Genomic DNA, 23,835 nt, shown 5'->3' on the forward strand with positions numbered 1-23,835 from the left:
TGCGGTGGCGGTTCAAATATTAGCTTTATTTCACAGAAATAACACAGATATCCATTTCATTTTTCTTTCCACTGTCAACTCAAGCCTTTTCTCAGAATAAGGAGAACAACGGAGCTTCTGATGATAAAATCTTTCTTTTTAGGAAAAATCAAAAATCTACATTTAAATTAGAATATATTAAGCCTTGAAACAAGGCTGATTACTAAGACCTACTAGACTCCTAGACAAAGTCACCTCGTCAGCAGGTGTTACTAAATACCTGATTCATCTGCTGGCAGGATGTTTATGGTCGGTATTTGAAACAACAGAAACCTTCCTTAGATACACCTCGGCATAGAGATGTCTGTACCTTTGCAAAGATCAAATACTAACCTGTAAAAAAACAATTTTCGGTAAGATGCCAGCATGCCGTTATACAGTATTTCCTTTGACAATTATTCTCAAAATTGTTAAGTTAAAACTTTCAGATAGGAAGGAAAATAAACCGACCATGTAAATTATACTTGTAAAATAAAATACAGTTTTAAGCCCTTCCTGCAACTAGACTTTATGAACAATTAGTGGAGCACCTTTATTTGGGCAGCGGGTTCAACAGTCACGTGGAACGAGCTTCTTTTAGAATCTTTTAAGCAAAAACGAAAACAAAGCACGTTCATTAACTACAGACCTAAAAAATGAGATACTGAAATAAAGCTAAAATAATCATACTAAAACAAAAATTTCTTTCAGGGTATTTTTTCCTTCGTCAGCTATTTATCATCAGAGAAAGAAAACCTTAATAAATTAATCAGTTTTGCTGAAAAGTTTTGTCACTTCTGCGGTACATGATTAATGAAAGTAAGATAATTTGCGCCCGCTCGAGAAAATACTGAGATATATTTTAGTGGTTTTTCTTTCTTTTTAATCCAAGGGATGCTAAATGTTTGTTAATGCTAAATAAATGCTAAATGTTTTAATCTCACAGTGGCAAGAGTGTAGATTCAGAGAAAATTGACTATTTCTAGCCGCTTTTCGCGGTTTCGGTGACCAATCTCAAGAAAAACTTAAATAAACTACGGAATTTAGTGCGGTAAAAATTTTGGAATTTTTTTCCTTCTAGTAATAAAATTTTGCTTAGTTTATTTCTGCTCTAATATTTATTGTTTTGGTTTTGTCAATCTTGTTGCTGGAAAGAGTACATGGTAAGATTCAAAGGCTTCTATTTAAAATATCGTTTGGCAATAAATTTCTCTTGTAAACATGTAGCGGCAATTTTCAGTAAATTGGAAAGCTACGTTAAATTAATCCTTGTAATTCTTTTGAGATAGTTATTTGAGATCCGTGCTGATTTTGCTCAAGACACTGAAGAAAGAATTTTATTAACAGAAACGAAGACGATGTCCACATCATTTCTAGTGAAAGCAATTATGCGAAGATATGCGCCGTTTATTGTCAGAAAATGAAAACGAATTATTTTAATGTAACTGAATTTTAAGTGATTTTTTTTTGCTAAAATTCAGTTGAACTGTATTTTTAAATGAATTTTTTTTTAAATTGAAAATTGAATTTTTTTTTTTTTTTTTTTTTTGGGGGGGGGTTTACAAAACAAAACTGAATTTTTTGTTTTTGTTTATGAATTTTTTTTCCTTTTAAAATGCTAATTTATTTTAATACATTTTCCTTACATATTTTGCATTTTGTTGAAATAAAAGAAGTTTAAAACGAAAAGCTTCAAATTTTCTTGAATCATTTTTGCTAATTTTTTATATCCGAAACCAATTTTCTTTTATTCCATAGACACAATGTCTATTTTTTACACTCATTTTCCAGCATCGTATCTATAGTGTAAAAAACAGAATAACATGTATTTGTTAAATATTTTACTAAAGAAGATCGAAACCAGAATGCAATAAAAGAAAATCTGAATGTTGTTTATTGTGATAACTCTTCTTCATATTCTGCAGCGAAAGGCTGGGGAAAATAATTTCACATGTGACGAGAAGCTTTCTTTGCACCATCGACGGAACAGCTGGCCCTCTGGGTTAGGTGCTTTTCAGCCTGTTGGATCCCGTCGATGGATTTAAAAAAAATACATGAATAAATATAAATAAAGAGCTTAGTGCTGTGTCCTCCGGGGATTGGCCACGGAACGAGGAACATTGAAGTAAGGACCAGAACATGGAAAGAAGGTGCATGGTGGGGACTGCTGAGACAAATAATCGTACATGTTAGGCATACAGTTATATTAAGGATGTGCTATAAAAATCAGGTACAGATGTAAAGATGACCAAATACAATACAAATTGTGGAATACATTAAATGAGTTCTGGATTAGTCATAATATTAAATATAATTAAAAACAGTAAAACAAACAAACAAACAAACAAAAAAAAAAAAACCCACAAGACATTAAGTAAATTAATATATGTACAGAGCAGGCTGCTGACGGCATGGTGTCCAAGGAAAGAAGTCACTCCAGGTTGTCAACAATGCTTTTAGCAATGGTAGTGCAGTCTCTAATGCGGGTGAGCGCATATTTATTCTTAATTGTGTTCTTGAACCATGCTGGCATATTGATTGCAGTTGGTCTTTTCAAATGTGAATTCCCTGTGTGCGAGCAGTCAAACAGATAGTGATCTGGGTCACCAATACTGCCACAAATACATTAGTCACTGTCTCTTAGGGGAAATCTGTGAAGATAGGACATATATGGGCCATGCCCTGTCAGATACTGTGTGAGGTGCGAAGAACTGCTATTTAAATTGTGGTTAACTTTTGGTTGGAAATAATTACTGAATCTCTGAATATACAGTCTTCTTGCCTGTAGTGCTTGTCTCTCAGTAGTTTTGCCACTGCTTCATTAGTTCACATTTGAGAGTAGTTTTCAGATACGAGTGCGAAAGGGGCACACCAATGCTACTCACGCGAGGGACGAGAAGCTATGTCTTTTGTCAAGATAAGCACTTGGAGACGTTAATATCGGAAACAAAAAATCGGCCTGATCGATGCAGTGGTTATCTATGCTGGCTGTCGGGTCGCTAAGCCCAGATTCAAATCCCACAGAAGGCATGAATGTTTGTAAATGTACAGGGTCCGTGCTGCATAAAGGCATTTAAACTGCCTGCAAGCCGAAAGTCCCTTCGAGTTGTTTGATGGTAGGGGAACAGGGTTGGAGACCTTCGGATTCATCCTCCGAGGTGTTTCCAATCAAAATTGGAGCTGAAGTGTACAGTTAGTGCAATAGGTCTATAGCTGAACGACCAACAGTGAAATTCTGATGCCCCGCCTACTTCTACCTGTGCCTATTCTTGTCAAAAAAGCAATAGCGAATGGCAAGAGATTAAAATATCAAGCAGATACCACCACGAATTATCTATCTAAAACAATCACACTTGTGCTTAAAATTAAGAGTATTTGCACATTATATTATCGAGCTTCTGTAAAACTAAGGGATATATTTTAGTGAAATTTGGTATGAATACACATTTATAACAGATTACCATTCAAAAGTCATTTTATGTATACATGAATATCAGTAAAGCTCGTGCTGCAGGGATGTCCCAAATCCACCTTCTGATATCGAACTGAAAATGAGTCTAATAGTCGCCTCTCACAATCAGACAGACAGGGGTGTGCGGCCCTCCAACATAATGGCTTTCCAAATCATTACACCTCGACCCCCGTAATGACCCTTTTTCCTAGTTAGAGAGGGATAGCACCGTGTTCCAAGCTCTCGCAAGATACAGGTACGCCAAGAGTCAGTGTCCAAACTTGAACCTCTACTTACCTGTAAAAACTGTGCTCCACAGAAGTCTGGTTAAAGGCGCATGTTATTTTCACCATGGTAAACGCGAATTCTTCTGCGTTGCAATGAGCAGAACGCAAACAGTGAATTACCTGGTATACAGATAATTCACTGTTTGCGATTCACTGTTTGATTCACTGCGATTCACTGTTTGTGATTCACAGATAATTCACGGTTTGATAATTCACATACATGAAGACGTATGTTATTTTCACCATGCTAAACGCGATTTCTTGTGTGCTGCAATGAGCAGAACGCAAACAGTGAATCTTCTGGCAATACAGTCCAATCTCATGAAGGCAACTGCAGAGGATGAAACTTGGGTTCCGGTGGCAATATACTGCTCACGTCAGAGCTGTGAAGCTGTATTAATCCTGCATCGTCGCGCTGAAAGTGTTAAATACTGATCCTTGTTCGTCGTTGTGGATCTTCGTCGATCTTATACAGGTCTTCTCGATATTGATCCAATGTTCTGAAAGTGTTTTAAGAAATTGTAGAAGACACTGGGGGTTAGATTGAGTTATGTAGTCATCTGCGCTTGTGACTGGCCTCCAATCTACCAAGAATTCTCCATCTTTTTCCATCATCCATACATTCGTGGGTCCTCAATTTACCTGATACCTTATTAAATTTAACCAACTCTTAGTAAAAATGCGGCGAATGACATGAAGGAGTACAAGTACTCAAATCACAATAAATCCCTCGTGTATTTATATTTCCTTTACAATCACAGCTCCACAGGCAGGTTTAGGACTCTAAAATTTGCATAATTCATTCGGCAGCGAAATAGTACGTTTGGTTCAATACCTTTCGTAAAAATAAACATAATTTGCAATTTTCTTAATATTGCGCATGAATATATTTAATACATGAGCACTTTTACATGAACTAGGTCTCTGCAAGATGGGGTACTCAAGATTCAGCGATTCAGAAAATAAATAATTAAAAAAAACAATGTACTGATAGCTGCAAGAAGTTGTTGCAGCTTTGCATTGGAAATTACAGAATTTTATACTCAGTCATAGCAAGCAAGAAAACCAATGTTCTGCATTACGGTCTCCTATCAAAGAGGGAATTTCTGGAGAAGCACTTCCAAGGAAAGTGTAACAATCAATAAAAAATATTATAGTCAGCCTTTTTGGGACTGTCAAAGTAATTACAGTCTTTGAAGAAAGATACATTACTCACCCCTCCCCCTGAATTGGAAACATTATGCAAAATATTTTGCACGAACTGCGCAAATAAAATCAAAAAGGAAAGGAGTGCAATATTGAAAAAAGATAATATAGTGCTATCTTCACTAAAGAAATAATAAAGATATGAAGGTTTTAGGATATTGATCATCCCCTTGGCTGTCCAGATCTATCTCCGAGAGATTACTTATCTCTTCTCTTAAATCTGAGCTTCTTGAAGGATAAAAGAGGAAACGGTTTTGTTTGTGAATACCGTTTGAAAGTTCGCGCGTACAGACTTTCGGTATTCTTTGCACAGAATCTGACACCATTTGCATTCACGAAGTCAATCTATTCTATACGCTTCGCAGTGTAAGGTTAAAATACTGGAGAAAATCGAGCTCCTTGTCAACCAGAAATGCAATCGTTGGGTTCTTAACAGCCCGAAACACGAAAGCTACGAATATTCATCGCCAGGTACTTAAATGTGTGATGACAATGCAGTGAGCGATAACAAAAATACGAAAATGGTTGAAATTGCTCAAGTCGAACACATGTCCATGATGAATCAGCTTCTGGTCCACCATCAGCATTTACTGACAATTTGGAGCAAATAACTGAGACACAAATTCACGCAAACAAGAGATTCCCAAGTTCCAAGTTGTCATCGGAGCTGCCACAAATCTCAAAGTAAGTTTTGTTTAAAATTGTGTCTGGGAAGTCAAGTCAAAGAAATCGAATTGTCGATCAGTTTCTAAACTGCTGAGTAAACACAAGAGAGCAGACACTTTCAAATGTGCAAAATTGTGTCTGCTGTGTTTTGGGAGAGGCAAGGTGTTCCGTTAGTCGTTTTGCCGTAAAAGAAATAACAAACGACTCAGTTTCCTACTACGAGACCTTAAAAAAGGCATCCAGAATAAGAAGCCGGGAATGTTATCAGCCGGTGTCGTATTACTTAATGAAAATGCAAGACTACATGCCGTGCTCAAAATCTGATTAACTATTTTGGCTGGGAGTTGATCATCTGTTATATAGTCCGAACCTTGAGCATAGAGACTACTACTTCTTTCGCCATCCGAAGACACTGCTAATGGCAAGCATTTAGCCATTGATGAAGGAGTGAGAGCGACAACGAATAATTGGCTATCATCACAAGTTACGTCTAAAATCTCATTGTTCATTATAATAAATGTTCAAATCGACAAGGAAATTTGTGTACCGGATCTGATACTTCTTAGTTTTTGGAATAAATCATAATTTTAGTCGGAGCGCACTGAAACCCTAAATCAGAAGGCTCCGGCGCTTCTTTTTTGTAAGTGAACAAGAATTTCAGTAGAAATTGATCTCGAAAATTTTATTTTTTGCAATAAAATTATATTACGAATTGCTTATTAAATTTTAATTAATCTCTTTACATTTTATTTAATTTTAATTTAATTATTTAATTACATTTATCTTTAATTATTTAAATATTTTAATAATAATAATTAATTAATTTTATTTAATTAAATAATAACCATTATTAATTAGATAATAATTGACAATTATTAATTATTAAAATTAATTAAATAATAATTACTTTCGCAATAATTAACTATTTAATTTTTAAATTATTAATGATTTAATAGTCATTTTATTTATTTATTTACTTTTGTTCTTCTTTGCTGGCGGTCTTCCATAGGGCTCCGGCACTTCTAATTTTAGGAATTAAGCCCTGCATCTTCATAAAACACGGAGTTCCCCAGAAATTAATTCATTGTAACTCGTTTCTTTCTATTTAAAACTGGAAAAAAAGGTCAGCCACCACCATAGTCTTTACAGTAGATTTCGGAAACTGAAGTTTCTATGGCTATGGTGAACCATGTTCAACTCAAGCAGCTGATTGGCTTCTGTCTCAAAATTATGGGAAAAGCATCAAATTTCATCTCCATCTAAAATTTATTTGAAAAATTCAAGACTAAATTTCCTTCTTACAACCAAATTTTATTACTATTGTTTGCTCAGTTTTCGAATTTATGATAGAAAATGTTCATTGGATTAAACAAATAGTTAACTGCACAGAAAATTCTTACAAGGCTTACAAAAAAGCTACAAGGGCTTGCTATTGCACGACGTCACTGACTCCCAGTCTGCTTATAAGTGAGGTTGGCACTGGGAGAAGAACCTACGGACCTTGGAAACTTCTGTCAGCAAGCAGATGATATTTTTGGGAAAGTGATTTGAGATAACTTTATAATAACATAGGTTTTTTGGAATTTGTTAAAACAAATAAAAGTAGACCTAAAATGTTATTGACTCATTGTTTTTGTGTGTGCGAAAAATTTACATATTCAGTAAATGAACATGAATTTAATTTATTAAATAGAATTTTATGATGTGAAACAGTGGCGTGCCGTCAAATGTTCGGTTAATCCACTAACATTTTTTTCATTAACACTTTCAAGTTATATTTATCTAACACTCAAAAGCATTAAAAGGAACATTATTTTCCTTCTTTTGAAATCGCGCGCCCTTCGAGGGTAGTCGGGTTTTCACGATAATGGGAAGAGCTTTGGTCTCAACAGTTCTATGCGAGGAAGAACATGCTGGCTTCCACCTCGTTTATCTAATGACCTTTAGGTATGCTGTTAACTACTGGCGAATTTTTTAGCGATTTTCATGAGGGAAATTAATTTAACATTTAGTGCTATATTTTAGTTTACCTTTACGAAAGCATTCTAATGGCAATGCGAAATAAAATACTATTAAAAGCAGTAATTCCAGGTTTAATCTATGGAAACGGAAGCGGTACGGAAAGCTAGTCCTCAAACAAGAAATCATTACGGAGCATAAGTAAGAACCTCTAATGACTTTTTATGATAGTGCGTCCATCAGCTGCGAATGTCACATCTTGATGGTCTCGATTGCTTGTTTATTGTTTTTTTTTTTTTTTTTTTTTTTTTTTTTTTTTTTGAAGGGGGTAGTATGTTTTCGAGAGACAGAAAGATAATGACAAATAGTAGATCTACTTCACATAGTTTCTTCTGTACAAGCATTAAACATTATACTCCACAGTGGAATATTATATAATTTTAAAATGATTATGCGAAATAATAAATTTGTTTTGGTGCTCTGATTTAAAATATTTTTAAATAATTATTTATTTTTTATGATATCCATCAGATAAAAAAAGTATTTATTATAGTAGGATCATTTTGATCTCCCCTCTTCATCCAATTTTTCAAAGTTTTATTAGAGCATTTTTACCATTATTGCACTCGCTAGTCTTTAAATTATATCATTTGTTTGTATATTTAAAATACAATAAACCCTGGTATGATGACCACCACCTTAATAATATGACCACTTCTGAAGGTGATTAGTTTCTGCGAACATAAATATTAGTCCTGATTTTCATATTTCTAAGGCAACGACCATCGCTATCCATACACGGTCGTCTTATAATTTTTCTGTATATTTAGTCCTCTTCGGTGAAAAACCATGGCACGTCCTGATGTAAAAGTATTTCTCTAAATCGCTGATATATAAAGGGAGAAGATTTAAATTTCAATTTTCTTTACAATATTTTACGCAGTCTGAAAACATTGCCTCTTTAATAAAGTATTCGGAAATCTAGTGCTTACTGATGAGCACAGCATTCAAGAAGCCCCGCCAAATGCCCTTTCTTTCCAAAATCTAAAGATGTTGCAAGTTTATCTTCCAGGTACCTAGATATTATTTATACGGCATCCGTAGATATCTGTAACAGAAGACTTAGCCACGATTCCCCGTTGTATGTGCTGCCATCTGATGACTCTTATCTGAGTATATTCTCAAATCTAATTGCGGAAGGAACATGTAGTTTTAATTGTTTATGCGTGCTAAGTTCTAAAAATTCTGCGGGCGCACTGGTTGTGCGTATTTCATAAAAAAACCATTTATAGTTAAAGACACACCCTGAAATAGAGCGTACATTTTAGGAAAAAATGACCTCAAACTGTTTTAAGTCGGTTTCTCAATCTAATCCTGAAAAGAACATTTATTTTTAATTGTATAGGCTCTTGTCTCTTTCACGATCAAACCGCCCTATACGGCCCTACATTGAGACAACCAGAACCGCCCGAAAACGGCCGAGATTGCAGTCTTGTTTTATTCCCTCCCCCTAAGGTATGCAGCAGCAGGTGCAGTTCCCCCAAATGCATTGTATCAGTTTACTGCACACAGCTTGTCCTAAGAAGTTTATCTTTTGGTTGCTCGTGACATTTTGTTGTTGATTCTTTTTTGGTACAGTGTGCTCTTAAGTTTTAAACAGCAATAAAAGTGCAGTTACGGTTATAAAAATTTACGGATTATATTTATTTTTAATCAATTTATTCCTTCCTATAAAAATAACGGAAGCAAACAAAATCTCAGTCGTGATCATAACAAAGCCAGAAAGGCTTGTTAGTTTGACCTTCAGAATAGGTTTATAAAGAACGGGGTCAAAGGCTAATGGAATCCATGTTAGAAAGTACAAAGAATGTCATTCGAAATCTTCACACCTATTTTCTGCGTTAATGGACCGAGAAGGAGGAAATTGCTGGGAAACTGGAAAAGTATTTCGGGTGGTTCGGTATTTTGAGGATATAAGTTAGCGAAGGGTCTGGCTTTCAAAGAGTTAATTCTTTTATGTTAAATAATAACAGTAATAATAAAATGCTAAAGGTGTTTTTTTTTTTTTTTTTTTAAAGTTATAGGGAGGTAAAGATTAATTTGCAGACCTATCGGGCTCCAAGCATTCTATAAAAATCCACTTACTTCAAATATACATACGTGGACAAAGCCAAGGTCCGAGTTAGGGGGACACTACTTTAGACAGAGGAAGGTAAATTAGTATTTTACTCGAAAGCATAGCAATAGCAATCCTGCCCAAGTGTTCGAATGTCGGCAAAATGCTGGCTGCCAGTATTTTCATGGTTTTTCTATGTGTAGATTTCTCTTAAGAAATCCTACATAAGACATGCCTCCACTTAGGCAGATAGCTTTCATGTGCTCAGAAATGAGAACCTAAGCAACGTACTTAAGTCTAAGTTACATTAGTAATTTTTTTTGAGTCTGTGCTAAACTATTCTAGAACTTCTTATTTATTTCGATTCTTATTTCCAGAACTAGCTTCCAAACCCCACACATCATACATAGTCCATTCAAGGGACAATTTATCATTGTTACCGCAACCAAATTTTTATTTGACGCATGGTACAAAACAAGACATATACATATTTTGTATGTCTATCTAAATCAGGTACTCATAATACATGACTGAAACAAAGAAATAGGAAGAGCATGTTTGTGTTCCTGGGAAAGACAGTTGTCGCTTCTTTTGCCAAGGCTTCCGATGTTATCGATCTTTAATTTCTCCCAAAACTATGCTAAAGCTCTTTCTCACTAGTAAAATTTTTCTAATCATAAAAATGTTATACATTCAAATTAAAATACCAGGAGTAGATAGGTTAATAGTTATTATACACTCATGTCCATATATTAAGGATAATTCACAATCACACATAGAAATCGAAATCGAAAGTAAAAATTTCTCCTGTAGAGATATCGCACACATCTTCAAGAATAATATTCAAATTACAGGAAGTCATAAGATGGCGGCAATAGTACGTCACAGAGACGAGAGTGTAAGAGAAGTGTATATGAGGAATATTAGAAAAGAAGTTCTGTTAGCCGCTCAGTGCAATGACCGAATAATTTATGACACAAAGGACGCATGTGGATGATTTTTTTACGTGTTTTAATTATTGGCTGCCTGAAATGTGGACGTACTCAGAGGGATGTAAGCGAGAAACTTAGAACAGCCCAAAGTGTCATCTCTAGGCTTTGACAACGATTCCAAAATGATGGAAATATCCGTAGACATTACAGTACAGGTCGCCTCTGAGTTCAATGCAGAGTGAAGACCGGTATTTGCCATTAACTGCCAAAAGAAGCAGACTGAGCACAGCATCGGACCTGTCTCGTCAAAGCTGTTTTCAGCTACGGGTACGACATCAAGGCAAACCGTGTACAGATGTTTGGGACAGATTGATCTATAAACTCGTAGGACTGGCAGATGTGTTCCACTCACGGCAAGGCGACACTGTCGGCAGCGGTTAGCCTGGAGTAGAGAACATGTAATGTGGAGATCGTCACAGCGGGTTTGTGTGATGTTTTCCGACGAGTCCAGGTTCAGCTTGCAGTCTGATTCACGTCGGACTCTTATATGGAGAACTCCAGGTAACCCCCAAGTTCCAAGTTACACTTATGCCGAGATTATCATTCTGCTTGATGTGTTCCGGCTGTCATCAGATGTTTGCTCTTTGGGCGCTGAAAAAAGAATAAATTCGAAGTGTGAGTCCAGAAGGGCAGGAGCTAATGGCGAAGGGGCGTGACCAGTTGTCACGTGGGCTGCAAGCTGATTTATCATTGGTTGCGAGTCTTCTGAGGAACACCTCGCTAAAACAGCATAAGTCCAGGTAACCGCTACCACCAAGACAACATAAAACGGTGGTGCACGATTGCTCGTCTGGGTGGAATTATACTGGGCTTCAGAACAGATCTCCATGTTCAGATCGAAACTATGACAAGCCATATTTATGGAGACATCATTCTGGAACAAAATGTACGTTTATTTAAGGGTGTCATGGGCGCAGAATTTGTGTTTATACATGACAGCGCCAGTCCTCGCCGTGCAAACATTGTAAAGGAATGCCTTTAATCTGAGGTTATCACCCGTACGGAATGGCCAGCATTTTAACCTGACTTGAATCGGATACAGCATGTGTGGGACATGATTGGCCGATGAACTGCAGCCCATCAAGTAGCTCCTACATGTGTACCAGAACTTCGGAGAGCATTGCTTGCTGAGTGAAATAATCATCCCCATCACCAGTTTGATAATTTGACACTCAGCATGCTTAGGCATTGTAAAGACTGTATTTCATTGTCTGGGAGACATACAATGTATTAACCATCATACAAACCATGTAATATTAAATTTTTGTAAGGGAGATATATTAAAAATTTTCCCCCCAAGGGAGATTTTTTTTTTTTTTCTTTCTAATTGCTCCCGGGAGCAAAAATCGTAGTTTTTAAGAATGGTATCATACATACACCATCCTTTTTTATTCTTTATCTTTTGTTTAATAAATGGGCTTTATGAATAGGTCACGTTTGTTTTGTTTCTGAACTTTTATTTGTGGAAGCTGGCATTCTCCTTAATTTATGGGCATGAGTGTAGTTTCTAAAGCAGGGATTCACAACTCTTTTTGTTGCATACAAAAAATTGCCCATAAATAACACAGCTAATAGACAATGAATCTGAACAAAAGTTTCGAAAAAAATGGAGAAAATTAGTTACTAATTTTAATTTTACAAACATAAACAAGGTTTTCTGGGGGGGGGAGATCACAGATTCTAATTGCACAGAAGTTCAATTTTAACTTATGAGACAGCTGCATTTCATCTTTGGATGCAATATTTTTAATATTTGGCTTAACGTTTTTGAACTTAATTCTGAAATCTCTTCATCCAAAAATATTCAACCTGTTGTTTGCTTTTCATAGAAATTTATTGACTTAACTAAAGCCTGTTTCTACTAGTTAGAAGAGGAAATAATCAATTCGTTTTGGATATTTCTCTCGGATGACTTAAATTCAACAACTTAGTATTTTGAATTATAATTATGCTTGAAAATTCTCTTTCAGTGCAATCTAACCTCTTGCATCATAATAACAAGATCAGCTATATCACAGAGTTTCATGGTTCTATGAGCCATGCCAGCATATTTAATTTGTCAGTATCTTGGAAGCAAAGATTAAAACATTTTAAATTTTGCAACCCACTTGATACATCATCTACTGATGAAGTTTTACATTCTTCATATTTTTTTAATGGTGTTTCCTTGAGATGCTGAGTTTTATTTATTTTTTAATATTGAAAACAAATTTAATTAAAAAAATATTCTTGTGCATTTTCTCTTATATTTTACAATTTCTTCATCACTACATGATATAAATTTATATCAGTAAACTATTTTATTTCCTACTTTTTTGCAATCAATGGGATTTGATTACTCTAATCAACTCTCCATGCAAATTTGGCTATTGGCCTCCTCTAAAATTTCATTGGCCCATACGGGGTCAATACCGTCTCCTTTGGGAACCCTGTTCTAAAGAAAATGACAACTTATTTAAACTAGGTACGAAACATAGCACTTTACACAACACTACCCTAAGGAATGATTTAACTGTCTGCAGTGAAGCTTTTATTTTAGTCAAAGAAGTTTCAGATTTTGAAATAAGTCTAAAAGTTTATGCTCATAGAAATTCTAATTTAGGTGGTCAAGGATTGGAATTATAAAAGCAGTTGTAACTCAAATTGCTGCAAAATGTAACTCAAAAACTCGTTGTAACTCCAAATGCAACAGAAACTGTTCTTTTCAAAATAAATTAGTTATAAATATAACATTATATTTGCAGTATAATTTGTTTGCAATTTGCTATTTGTTAGAGATGTACTACTACTGTATTTGTAATGTAATTTGCATTTTTTTGTCACCTTAAGTTGTTTGTGTGTAATATAATTTGCTTAATGTAATAAATAAGGAATGTATATTATAATAGTAATCATTACTATAATACTTTTTATACATTAATCAAATTTGATTGCTAATAAAGTGTTAAAGTATTAATTTCATGCACACCATATCACAATGTTTAAATTATATTAGAGTTTGGAATTTCAAGCTATTATGCTTAATTAATCTTATTGACTAAACTTCAGTGATAATTATTAATATTTACCTGTATATATAATTATTATAAATTATTACATTCACCAAAAGATGTGGTTATTAATGATAACCTACATTTTTACTTTAACATATACACTTGAAGTATCTGTTATAATAATTTCTAGATGGGTGGAGGTGAGGCTAGTATTGGAATGTTCCAATAAATTATAATTTGAATAGTGATTATATAAATAAATAATGATTTGAATTTTACATCAGTAAAAACTTTACTTTTTGAGAAATAACTGCACAAGCTTGATTAATGACCTTCTTGGTATGTTTTTCCAGAAAATTGGGAGGGTACCTTGTTTTCCACATTTACTTTGTATTTTATATTCATTTTTGTTTTCCACAATTCATAGTATGTATTTTATATTCATTTTTGTAAAATCTTAATTGGCAGATATTAAGTAAAAATAAATGGCAGCTGTTTTATGCTGATGAAATGAAAATCAGTTATGCGAAATTATTGCCAGGTTGCCAGTTGGTTTGTAATAGTCTGAAGAATATTGCCATTTCTTAAAATTCAGAGATCAAGAAATTGGATATGGTTGACTTCTATATTAATTACATAATGTGCAATCAGAAATCATAAAATATTTCTTAACTGCATTATTTTTAAGGGCAGTTATGCATCTAAAAAGAGATAACAGAACAGTTAACACTTCTAGAATGAAGAGATGACTTATCAGGGAGTTGAGACAAAAGCTATGGATTAAGAGAATCTTAATATGAAAGGCATAAAGTACTTTCTGTAAGAAGAAAATGATTGCATTTTTTTCAATGGCTATCCTTTTTTCATTGCACATTATGTAAGACATGAACTTTTCATTATTTGACAGAACTAATCTATACTCTTAACTTCCCCAACATTCCAGAATTCCCAAGTGAATCAAAGTACTGACATCAGATTAAATTGCCCCCAAAATAGATTTTGTAATCAACAATATGAACCATTAAGAAGTTTGCTAAGATTTATTAAACATTAATTAGTCCAAGTTTGCAGTAGGATATAATTAATTAAACTGTATATCATAATTCTGATGTATTAAATTTGGCTGAAAAAGAAGCTATTCAGCTGCTTTAAAACTGTATTAGGTGAATGCATTTAAATTAATCAAATTATAAAACTTCTTGATGCACCACTTTATATACAATATTTACTAAATAAATACTTTAAAAATATAATAAAAACAAAATCAAAAATTTGATTTCTATTAGATGTTACACGCATGCTTCAGGGCATTGCTCCATCCATTATTATGTTTTTAATTACTTAACAAAAAGTATCTTATGTAGATAATTTACGTAAATTTCAGTATGCACTAACTAGCAAATTAAACTATCATTTGTATGATTTATTTTATTTATGGTAAACCATTCAAGGGCTATCTGCCTAAGATGAGAGATGCTTTTGTGAAGGACATAAGAGAAACTGACTCATATACACGTTACATATAAGAAATCCATGAAAACACCCATGTAGCCAGCCCGTTTGCCAGGATTCAAAATCTCTGACTGAACTACCACTCTTCAGCAACTTTACCACTTGGCCAATGTAGAGCCCCTAATTTGTATGAAGATTAGTATATGAACAGAAACAAACATTATAAAAAATGGAGTATTTTATTTCTAACTTTATTTTATTTACATAAATATATACAAGATATAAATTATATACATTTTTTGGCATGTACAAAAATCCATTTATTCAGATTATGAATGAACAAACACTCTAGTATTTATACAGAAAAGGGATAGATGTTAAATATTTACACAACATCTGAAAAATGAAACAGTTTTAAAATTACTTCAGTAAAAAATGTATGCCTGATGTGTATCACAGTTCAAAGCATGATCTTGAGAAGTTTAATTTATGTTGATAAATATGAAGCAAACTTTGAAAATTTACAGAAATTTAAAATGCAAAATATAATTTATAATCAACATCATTTCACATATTTAATATGCATAGAACTAAAATCACTTATTGACTTTTTGCAACATATTTAACACATTAAAAATCATACAATTCATTTAATAATTTTAAAAATGTCATACACAATGTACTATGCTAACTGCATGCATTCTGTTTTTCAGTTGTTAAGGTCTTTTGTAATTCTTTTGCAATGCTGTGAACAGCATAACTTATGTTGTCAATTTTTCTGTCCATCATCTGGATCTGTAAGAAAATTTAAAATACAGAGTATTCAAAGTACTTGGACTAAGAATTGTATTATAAATTTAAGGCTAATCTAACAATAACAAATTCCTGTTCAGAAGTCAAACAAACAAAAATCAGTGTTATATTTTTAAATTCTCACAGCCTATGAAAATTTGAAAATATAACGCTAATTTTTTTTTTGTTTGACTTCTGAATTAGTATTTGTTCGGCGTGTTATTGTGTCTTAAATTCCTGTTATTTAAAACTGTATGCAAATAACAGCATTCAAATTTCCACAACACAGAGCTAAAAAGACCAGAAGAAAGTTACTTTCTCCAGAATAACTGAATTTTTCTCAGTCATCTACTAGAATTCTTTCACCTACTAGAATCAACATACTTTTCCCATTGTTGCATTGATTTTCTATTTGCCTAAAAGTATTTGAATATTTTGTGTTAAGTCTCTTTAATATTTTTTTGAATGGCAGGCACTATTTTGCCCTTTTTTTTTCCGACATCGAGTACTCCTAAGGACAGAAGTAGTGGCCATTTTATTACAGAGCACGTAATAATGGCTACCTTTACCTCTTAAGAGATAGACGGTTACAGGCATGCCTTCTCCAGGATTCAAACCTGGCTTTTCGGTATCGTAGTCTGTTTCCCTAAATACTATACCATCTGGATGGCAGTCTCTTTAAAGAGGATATCACACATGACTACAGTCCCTGCTAGATGGGACTTTTCTGAGAAACAAGATTCTGGTAACACTGGTTTAAACGAGAAGATTCCTAGAAAAAAGAGCCCCGACTGAAGCGAAGTCCCGCCTAGCTACGAAAGCAATGTTGTGGCTACGCGAGATTTTTTCAAACCTCACCGACAATGTCTCTGGTCCTGGGTAGAGACAACCAATCAGACGAAAGTTCTGCTTCTGAAGGATCCCGTGATCCCGATTTGAGTGATAATCGATTACTGTTTGGCGTTCAAGTCTTTGTAGTAAGTGAGAATGGTAACCTAGCTACGTGTGTTTCCTGGAATTGTGCGAGTTCTGAGAACAGTCCCTTTTGACATCAAGTCCCACATAGCTGAAACATAACATGACTGGGACCTAATATGGCAGGAATACTGTATGTCTTCAACATCACTTGTAGAGAAGATCTAAACCATTAATCATCAAATGCACTCTGAAATTAATTGAATTGCTACTCAAACCCTTTTATTTATATGGTTGCTCAAAGAGGAAGGCAAGATACTTCAATACTTTGAGAAAAATTGTTACTAAACATCAAACACATGTTTTTTTAAACTTCCAGATTGTTCTCAAGTTGGGAAAAAATTCCCAGATTTCACAGACTTTGAAACAAAAACTGTCAAGGATGATTAGCATAAATATGCTTTTTTTCCCTCATATTTTTACTATTTGTTCTACTTGAGCAATTCTTAGAATTCAAATGTCTACTGACTCATAATTGAAAGATATACAATATAATGCAAGCATACTACAATAAATGAAGGTAAAATCATTATTCAAAATACCATAAATAAAAACAATATGAAATATATTAAAACCAAAGTACTTAAAAATGTTAACATTTATATAATGTATGACAATATTTACCTGCGTGTCCATTTGCTGTAATTTTTCTGCAAGTGTAACTGGTTTACCATTTTTTCCTGCAAGGTGGTATCCTGATTTACCTAACATTTGATCAAGTCTGAAAGGAAAATAAATACTTCATGTAACAAATTACATTTATTGCAATATACTGTATATTTTCACTTCATTGTTCAAAATTGAAAATGTTTCAGCTAAACATCAGAAATACAACATGAAATATTATGATACATACAGTAAAAGTTTGACTACTTGATTTGGTTTTCAGCTAACTAAAAAGCTTAAGTAAGTAGAATATTTTAGAATTTTTTTTTTTTTTTTTTTTTTTTTTTTCAATGAACAACTAAGCAAATGAGAGATTTTCAAAACCATCATAAAACATGCATTATAAACAAACAAATCTGTTGCCAAACACTTAGCAACAATAATTTAGATTATTAGTAGAGATTTAGCAACAATAATAGATTAGAATGATATCAAAATATAGTCATAACATATTAGTTTTTAGTTTTGTATAAACCTGAAGAATTTTAGTAAGTTGGCTTAGTTTTTAATAAGAAGATAATCTTAATCTATCTGCTTTTCACTTACATTTTGAAAAAATAATTAAAACTTGGGACCTACTCTAAACAAAACAGACTGCAGGGGAATATTTACAAAATTACATAATTCTGGGATAAAGAAAAGTTTGCGTTATTCATCTCAAAATGACAGTTCATTGGAAAATGCATTACTGAGACAGCAATACAATATTAAAAATAATGGCAAATGATTTAAGTTTTTTTATATGCTATATCATAATCAAATTAGATATTTTATTTTCATGTGTTTAAGGCCTAGAAAAAACATAGACTTTTATATCTAAAATGCATACAACCCTCCCCCAAAAATTTGGTATAATGTTAAATGTGCACTTTTGTTATTTAAGTAGGTAACAAATAAAATGACTTTTATAATTTTAGGTTAAATTTCTTCCATTCAGCTCACTTTTCTCTCATGAATTGCATTTTTAATATTCTCTGGAATTTTTCCCTATCTGGAACTTCCCCAGCTTCCCGAATCGTTGATATTTTACCGTATAAAATAAGAGTTTTTTTAAAAGATAAGAAAACAATCTGACCTTCGATGTAACTCCTTGAGTCTTGCATTCATGCTAATCTGCCCTTGAGAATATTGTTCAATGACATCTCCTACATCATATGGTTTTCGTGCTTGCTGCAAATTATATTTGGTGAGAATTCAGAAACGCATTTAAGAACAAATTAATAAATGTACCATGTACATTCTTTTGCTCAGGTTTAAAACAATGAAGTGACTTACCAATAATCACATGAAAGCAAAATAAAATAAAACAAACTTTTGTAATAACATAAATAATTCTCTAACTGAAAGCAAAAGGTAAAAAATAAACAGTTATCAGTTTAGAAGAAATCATTATCATCTTACTTGAAACTTTCTTTTGGCAACAAAATATTTGATTTTTCTTATTGCTCTAATGGCATTTTTATGCGTTTCTGAAAGTCTAGAAAAAAAATTAATATTTAAATATTCATAAAATATAAAAAACTTGAGAAATCATTAACAAGGTTATTCATCTGTATATTACAATATCTAGACTTTTTTTAATTGAATATTGGGATAACACTTCAGGTATAAAACCTATGGTTATTCCCTTAAACTGTATTTTATTAACATCTGCAAATATTTCTGTAAATAAAGTCATATTTATAGATAACAAAAAAATGTTAAAATTAGATTCGTGTGAAATATAAATCATCACTAACTTGACAAGCATGACATTGGGTAAGAATTTTTCCTGCCGCATGCTTACTTCAGCTACGCGACCTATCTATATCATCGATCGTAAAACGTAAAAGCACAAAATGTGATGAAGAAAGGGTGCACACATTGCACTTATTGTTATGTGTAATTTATAATCAGAATGTGCATTTAAAGAATTGCTTTGTTCTGAAATAAAGTATGTTGAACTGTCACGATGGTTACATTTGATTTCAAATGCATAATTATGCATTGAAACACCATCACCATGTACAACCTCAACCATGATTGAAATTATTTGTGTTCTCCATAACTAAAATTACTACATAATGTGTATTTATACATACATGAACCTGCTTAGCTAAATATGTAAGGTACAAAATAAAAAAAAATACTCATAAATAACCTTGTGACTGATACAACACTATTTTGCAAGTTTTCTAATTTTCAATTTCTTAAGCCTGCAGATGCTCTGTTCTCAAAGTAAAAATATAAATGCTTAGATATATGTGGAATCGTAATTTGCATATATCTGTCTGTTGCATGTATTTGTTGTATTTTTTACTTTTGGTTACCAATATATTTGCTTTTAATCCATTTTCAACCAATGAATTATTTTCTCAAAACTTGGTACAGACTGCATTCAACTGACATCTTACTGCATAGTATTAAAAAAATTATCTTAACAAAATTTAATATTTGCAGAATTTTGCATTTACTATAACCTATAATATGTTGAAAAAGATTTCTTTCAAAAAGATTAAATATTTATAGAATTTGGCAAAGAATAATGATGGCTGGAACAAAGTAACATATAATTCTAATAATCAATCAATGTAATAACTCCTTTTCAACTATGCTGCAAGTGCACAGTTTCAAAACACAATGATCTAGCATTTCATAGCTTTTCAATCAATGAACAATCGCCAGGTTTTGGTTTGATTTATTTTAATTATACCAAAGCACATGAGGGCTATTTGTATAAGATGACGGATGTCTTTGTACAGGTCGTTTTAAGGGAAACTGTCTTATATCCACATTACATGTGGAGAAAACTATGAAAAAGCCCATACAGACAGCCCGTTCACTGGGATTTTAACCCTCGATAAACTACCAGTAGTCAGTGACTTCAGCACTTGGTTTTAATAGGTGAACAGTGGCCAGAGCAGCTCACTACAAGAAAGAAGTCACGTCATTCAGAATCTCATAAGTTTGACTCATGATCCCCAATTACATTTGATGCATTTGTAACATATTTTCTTCCTCCTTACCACATACCTTCGGGGTATAGTTGGGAAGCATATCAGGCTAGCATTTGAAATACCCGAAATTATATCCTGGTGAGGGCACTATACATTTTTCATGTTCCACAGTTTGAAAAACTTAATGATAAGCTCAATTTTTCATTGTGACAATATTTATATTGAATATGCTATATATATAATTCTATCTCTTCTGTTTAATAAATTATCTGTCTACCAAAAATGTGCATTCTTCTATAACAGATTATACTGAATTACTTATTTAATTTTACATACCTATTTAGTTATAATTTTCTTTATTTAAAAGCAATGATACTATAGCGATAATTGTTCCTTTCAGACAAGCAGGTCGTGGCTCAGTCAGAAAGACGTCGGATTTAAAAACTGAAGGTTTCAAGTTCGAAACCCATCAAAAGCAATTAACTAAAAACTGGTTTCTGTTTAAATTTCCTTCCTGTTCATTTATTTACTTTAATGTTCCATATGTTGGAAATTTTTCTCCATTTTTCTTGAATGTTCCAAGTTTAGAATGGTCCAGCTTGTTTACCAAATGTATATAAGTGGTACTACCAGTAATATCCTGAAAATCTTCATTTATAATGTCTTTTCCAATATATCATTTTGCAAGACTGTTTAATCACTGTACATAAAATACTGAACAAAGAAAATTTGAAGTAGCTTATATTATTAAAAAATTTAAAGAATATTCCATGTTTGTTATTGGCAAGATTAAAAAGTTTTTTTAAGTTTATTTATATTTTGGTTCACAATTTAAAATACTGATGTTAAAAGTGGTCGCTCAAATTAATAAAACTAGCTTTCAAACTGCATTCTAGGTGCAAAGAAAAAGTATTAAAAAACTACATACATTCATTTCACCCCTTCTGTTTCTTAATTTGTCATTTCGGTGAAAATAAGGTTTGGCTCAACAAAATACCAGAGTCCTATTCCTAAGCTCAGTCTGAAAAATGTGCTGATTGATGAAAACTGGCACTTTTATGCCAATTTACAATATTTTATAAATAGGTGCAGACAACTTTATAACAATGCAGTGTTTTTCATAAAGATACAGGCACCCTTAAGCAAAGACTGTATTTTCCATAAGATGGAATTGAAGATTGATGCTGAAGATTTATTTCATCCCCAGCTTAGTTAATTAGTAATTGAAACAAAAACATGACTTGCACAAGGATGTGCAAAATGTATAAGATATTGGCATAAGGGTGCCAACAAAAAGCTTCGAGTGGGAAACCGATTTTCAATTTGTGCACACTCCTCGTGTCTCGGCACAGTTACGAATACTGTCTTTTCAAACTGTGACCAATATGCATAAGGGTTTGCCACTGTTTTATGAAATGGGCCCATCAAATTATTCTAATCTTTAAAGGACAGTCTCATTAAATACTGGCTCAGCACCGAGACCAAATAATCATTTAAAAAAACTTCAAACATTCCAGATAATTTGTAGCTGTTTACAAAAGATTCATTATAGTCAGTTCCCCCCCCCATTTCCTTAAAACTTTTCTTTTTCAACAATTCTTAGCAGATGCTAACAAACTTACTGCTCATTGAATATCTTGATATTAGTAGTTTCATCCAGAGAAGTGCATGGAAGGAGCGATACTAATGCATACATATTTTTTTACACTACTGGATAATTTTCTTAAGCCTCACTTCATTTCCCAGCACTTTTTATAACTGTCATAAATCAGTTTTAATATTGCAAATTTTTTTTTAAATTTGGGAACTGAATAAGCAAAAATTCAATTAGTAGTTTCATGAAATCATTTTTTAAATTAAAATTTTTTAACTTGTAAGATTTAACGCATTTGCATAACAATATGACTGCTTCAGATAATGAACATTTTGATTTATCACAATAGAAGATTTCTAGAATTATATTACACCTGATCACCAAAATTGGTAAATTTAATCACCCAGTCCGTAAAATGTGCAAATTTCAGATGTCACCAAAGGTGTATGTAATGGTCATTAATAAGGAGTTAATTTTCTTATCGGCTAAGGTCAGTGAGTGCTGTGGTGTTGCTGTCTGTTAAGATAAATACTGCACCGGGTTGAATTCGTACACTAGAATCAAATTCAGAATATGACTGGTTAGTATGACAAAAACCAAAAGAGTATTTATGGTCTAAGACAAAGTACACCAGAATTCACTAAATTTTAAAAATTTTATTCACCAAAATTTGGCTGCCAGTGCCTTTCCTAAACTTTGCTGTTCCAGGCTTCTCCAAATTCTAAAAATTTTGCTCTCCTCCCTCAGGTTAGAACAGAAATACTGAACTGTAACTGAAATATACCTTATCTACTTGTCATCAAAGAGTAAACATTGTGTTGAATATGTTGTTAATTATCCATTAAATCCTTATTGAACTTGTATAAAGAACAAAAAACATATTTACTTAGTGAAACATCTAGGACTGGCACATTCATTCTCATCAAAATTATCATTTTGGTAATCTTCTGGAACAGTGAATATGGCTTGAAGTTTACAAGAGGAAGACACTATAAAAAGCATACACAAAGATATTACATAAACAGATTATTGTAAAAATGATCAGTTATTCTTACATTACAATGTTGCAGTTATTAAATAAAATTTATGTAAAAAAAACTGTATTTTTATGAGTATTTACCATTGTTCTTCATAAGCTCATCATGCATTGATATCATCATGTCTGGAACACTCCTTGAATGATGCAGACCTGAAAAAAAGTTATCTTCAGAACTTGAACAAAATATTCAAATTGAAGAATGTTGTGCCTTTATATCTAGTATCAGTTTTTTTTTTCCTTTATTCCACAAACTTTTATCTTAAACCTCATGGCAACATGTATGATTTAATGCTTTTGTGCCAACTATCATGCACACATACCAACATAAAGTATGCTTACTTCCCATCATACTTGGCATACCAGTGTAACAGAGCATTTCCTCATTCATTCCTGCCCATAACACATTCGTGTCAGAGTTTTGGATATTTTTTGCACAAGATGGTGTTATATGTACACAGGTTTCAGATAATGCAGATTACCTTCTACATACATCTTCTACCAGGATTGAGATGAAGATTAATTCACACACACTTAAATTTAAATTATATAAACATCACATGAAAGACATATTCTCAACTTGCAGGCATCTTGACATCTCTTTAGATGTGCACGTGGTATTTATTAACGAATTTTATGGGAGTTCCCCCCCCTAGAGTATTTGGCGTTTGGGCTTACAGTCCAAGTTCTAATCAA

The 23,835-nt window shown here is 32.9% G+C and overlaps 1 protein-coding gene and 1 long non-coding RNA gene across 8 annotated transcripts in view; one reads left to right on the forward strand and one right to left on the reverse strand.

Annotated features, from left to right (window-relative positions):
• LOC118183033 (uncharacterized) overlaps positions 1 to 23,835 on the forward strand; it is a 64,289-nt gene that overhangs the window by 37,179 nt on the left and 3,275 nt on the right. The window lies entirely within an intron of this gene.
• Positions 15,373 to 23,835, reverse strand: part of LOC118185380 (potassium voltage-gated channel subfamily KQT member 1-like) — a 191,094-nt gene continuing 182,631 nt past the window's right edge. For 6 of the 7 annotated variants that reach the window (XM_085821054.1, XM_085821057.1, XM_085821058.1 and 3 more), the window contains 6 exons: positions 23,224 to 23,292; positions 22,990 to 23,092; positions 18,975 to 19,050; positions 18,649 to 18,743; positions 17,532 to 17,628; positions 15,373 to 15,935 (listed from right to left, as the gene is read on the reverse strand). In XM_085821054.1, the coding sequence (XP_085677180.1) occupies positions 15,828 to 15,935; positions 17,532 to 17,628; positions 18,649 to 18,743; positions 18,975 to 19,050; positions 22,990 to 23,092; positions 23,224 to 23,292 (548 nt within the window). In that variant the 3' untranslated portion in view covers positions 15,373 to 15,827. Of the gene's footprint in view, positions 15,936 to 17,531; positions 17,629 to 18,648; positions 18,744 to 18,848; positions 19,051 to 22,989; positions 23,093 to 23,223; positions 23,293 to 23,835 lie in introns of those variants that run through there. The other variant, XR_015042242.1, reaches the window with a different exon arrangement.

Source organism: Stegodyphus dumicola, chromosome 7 (assembly GCF_044657685.1).
Source record: "Stegodyphus dumicola isolate Sdum_Otavi_A_Nest chromosome 7, ASM4465768v1".
Lineage (NCBI taxonomy): Eukaryota > Metazoa > Arthropoda > Arachnida > Araneae > Eresidae > Stegodyphus > Stegodyphus dumicola.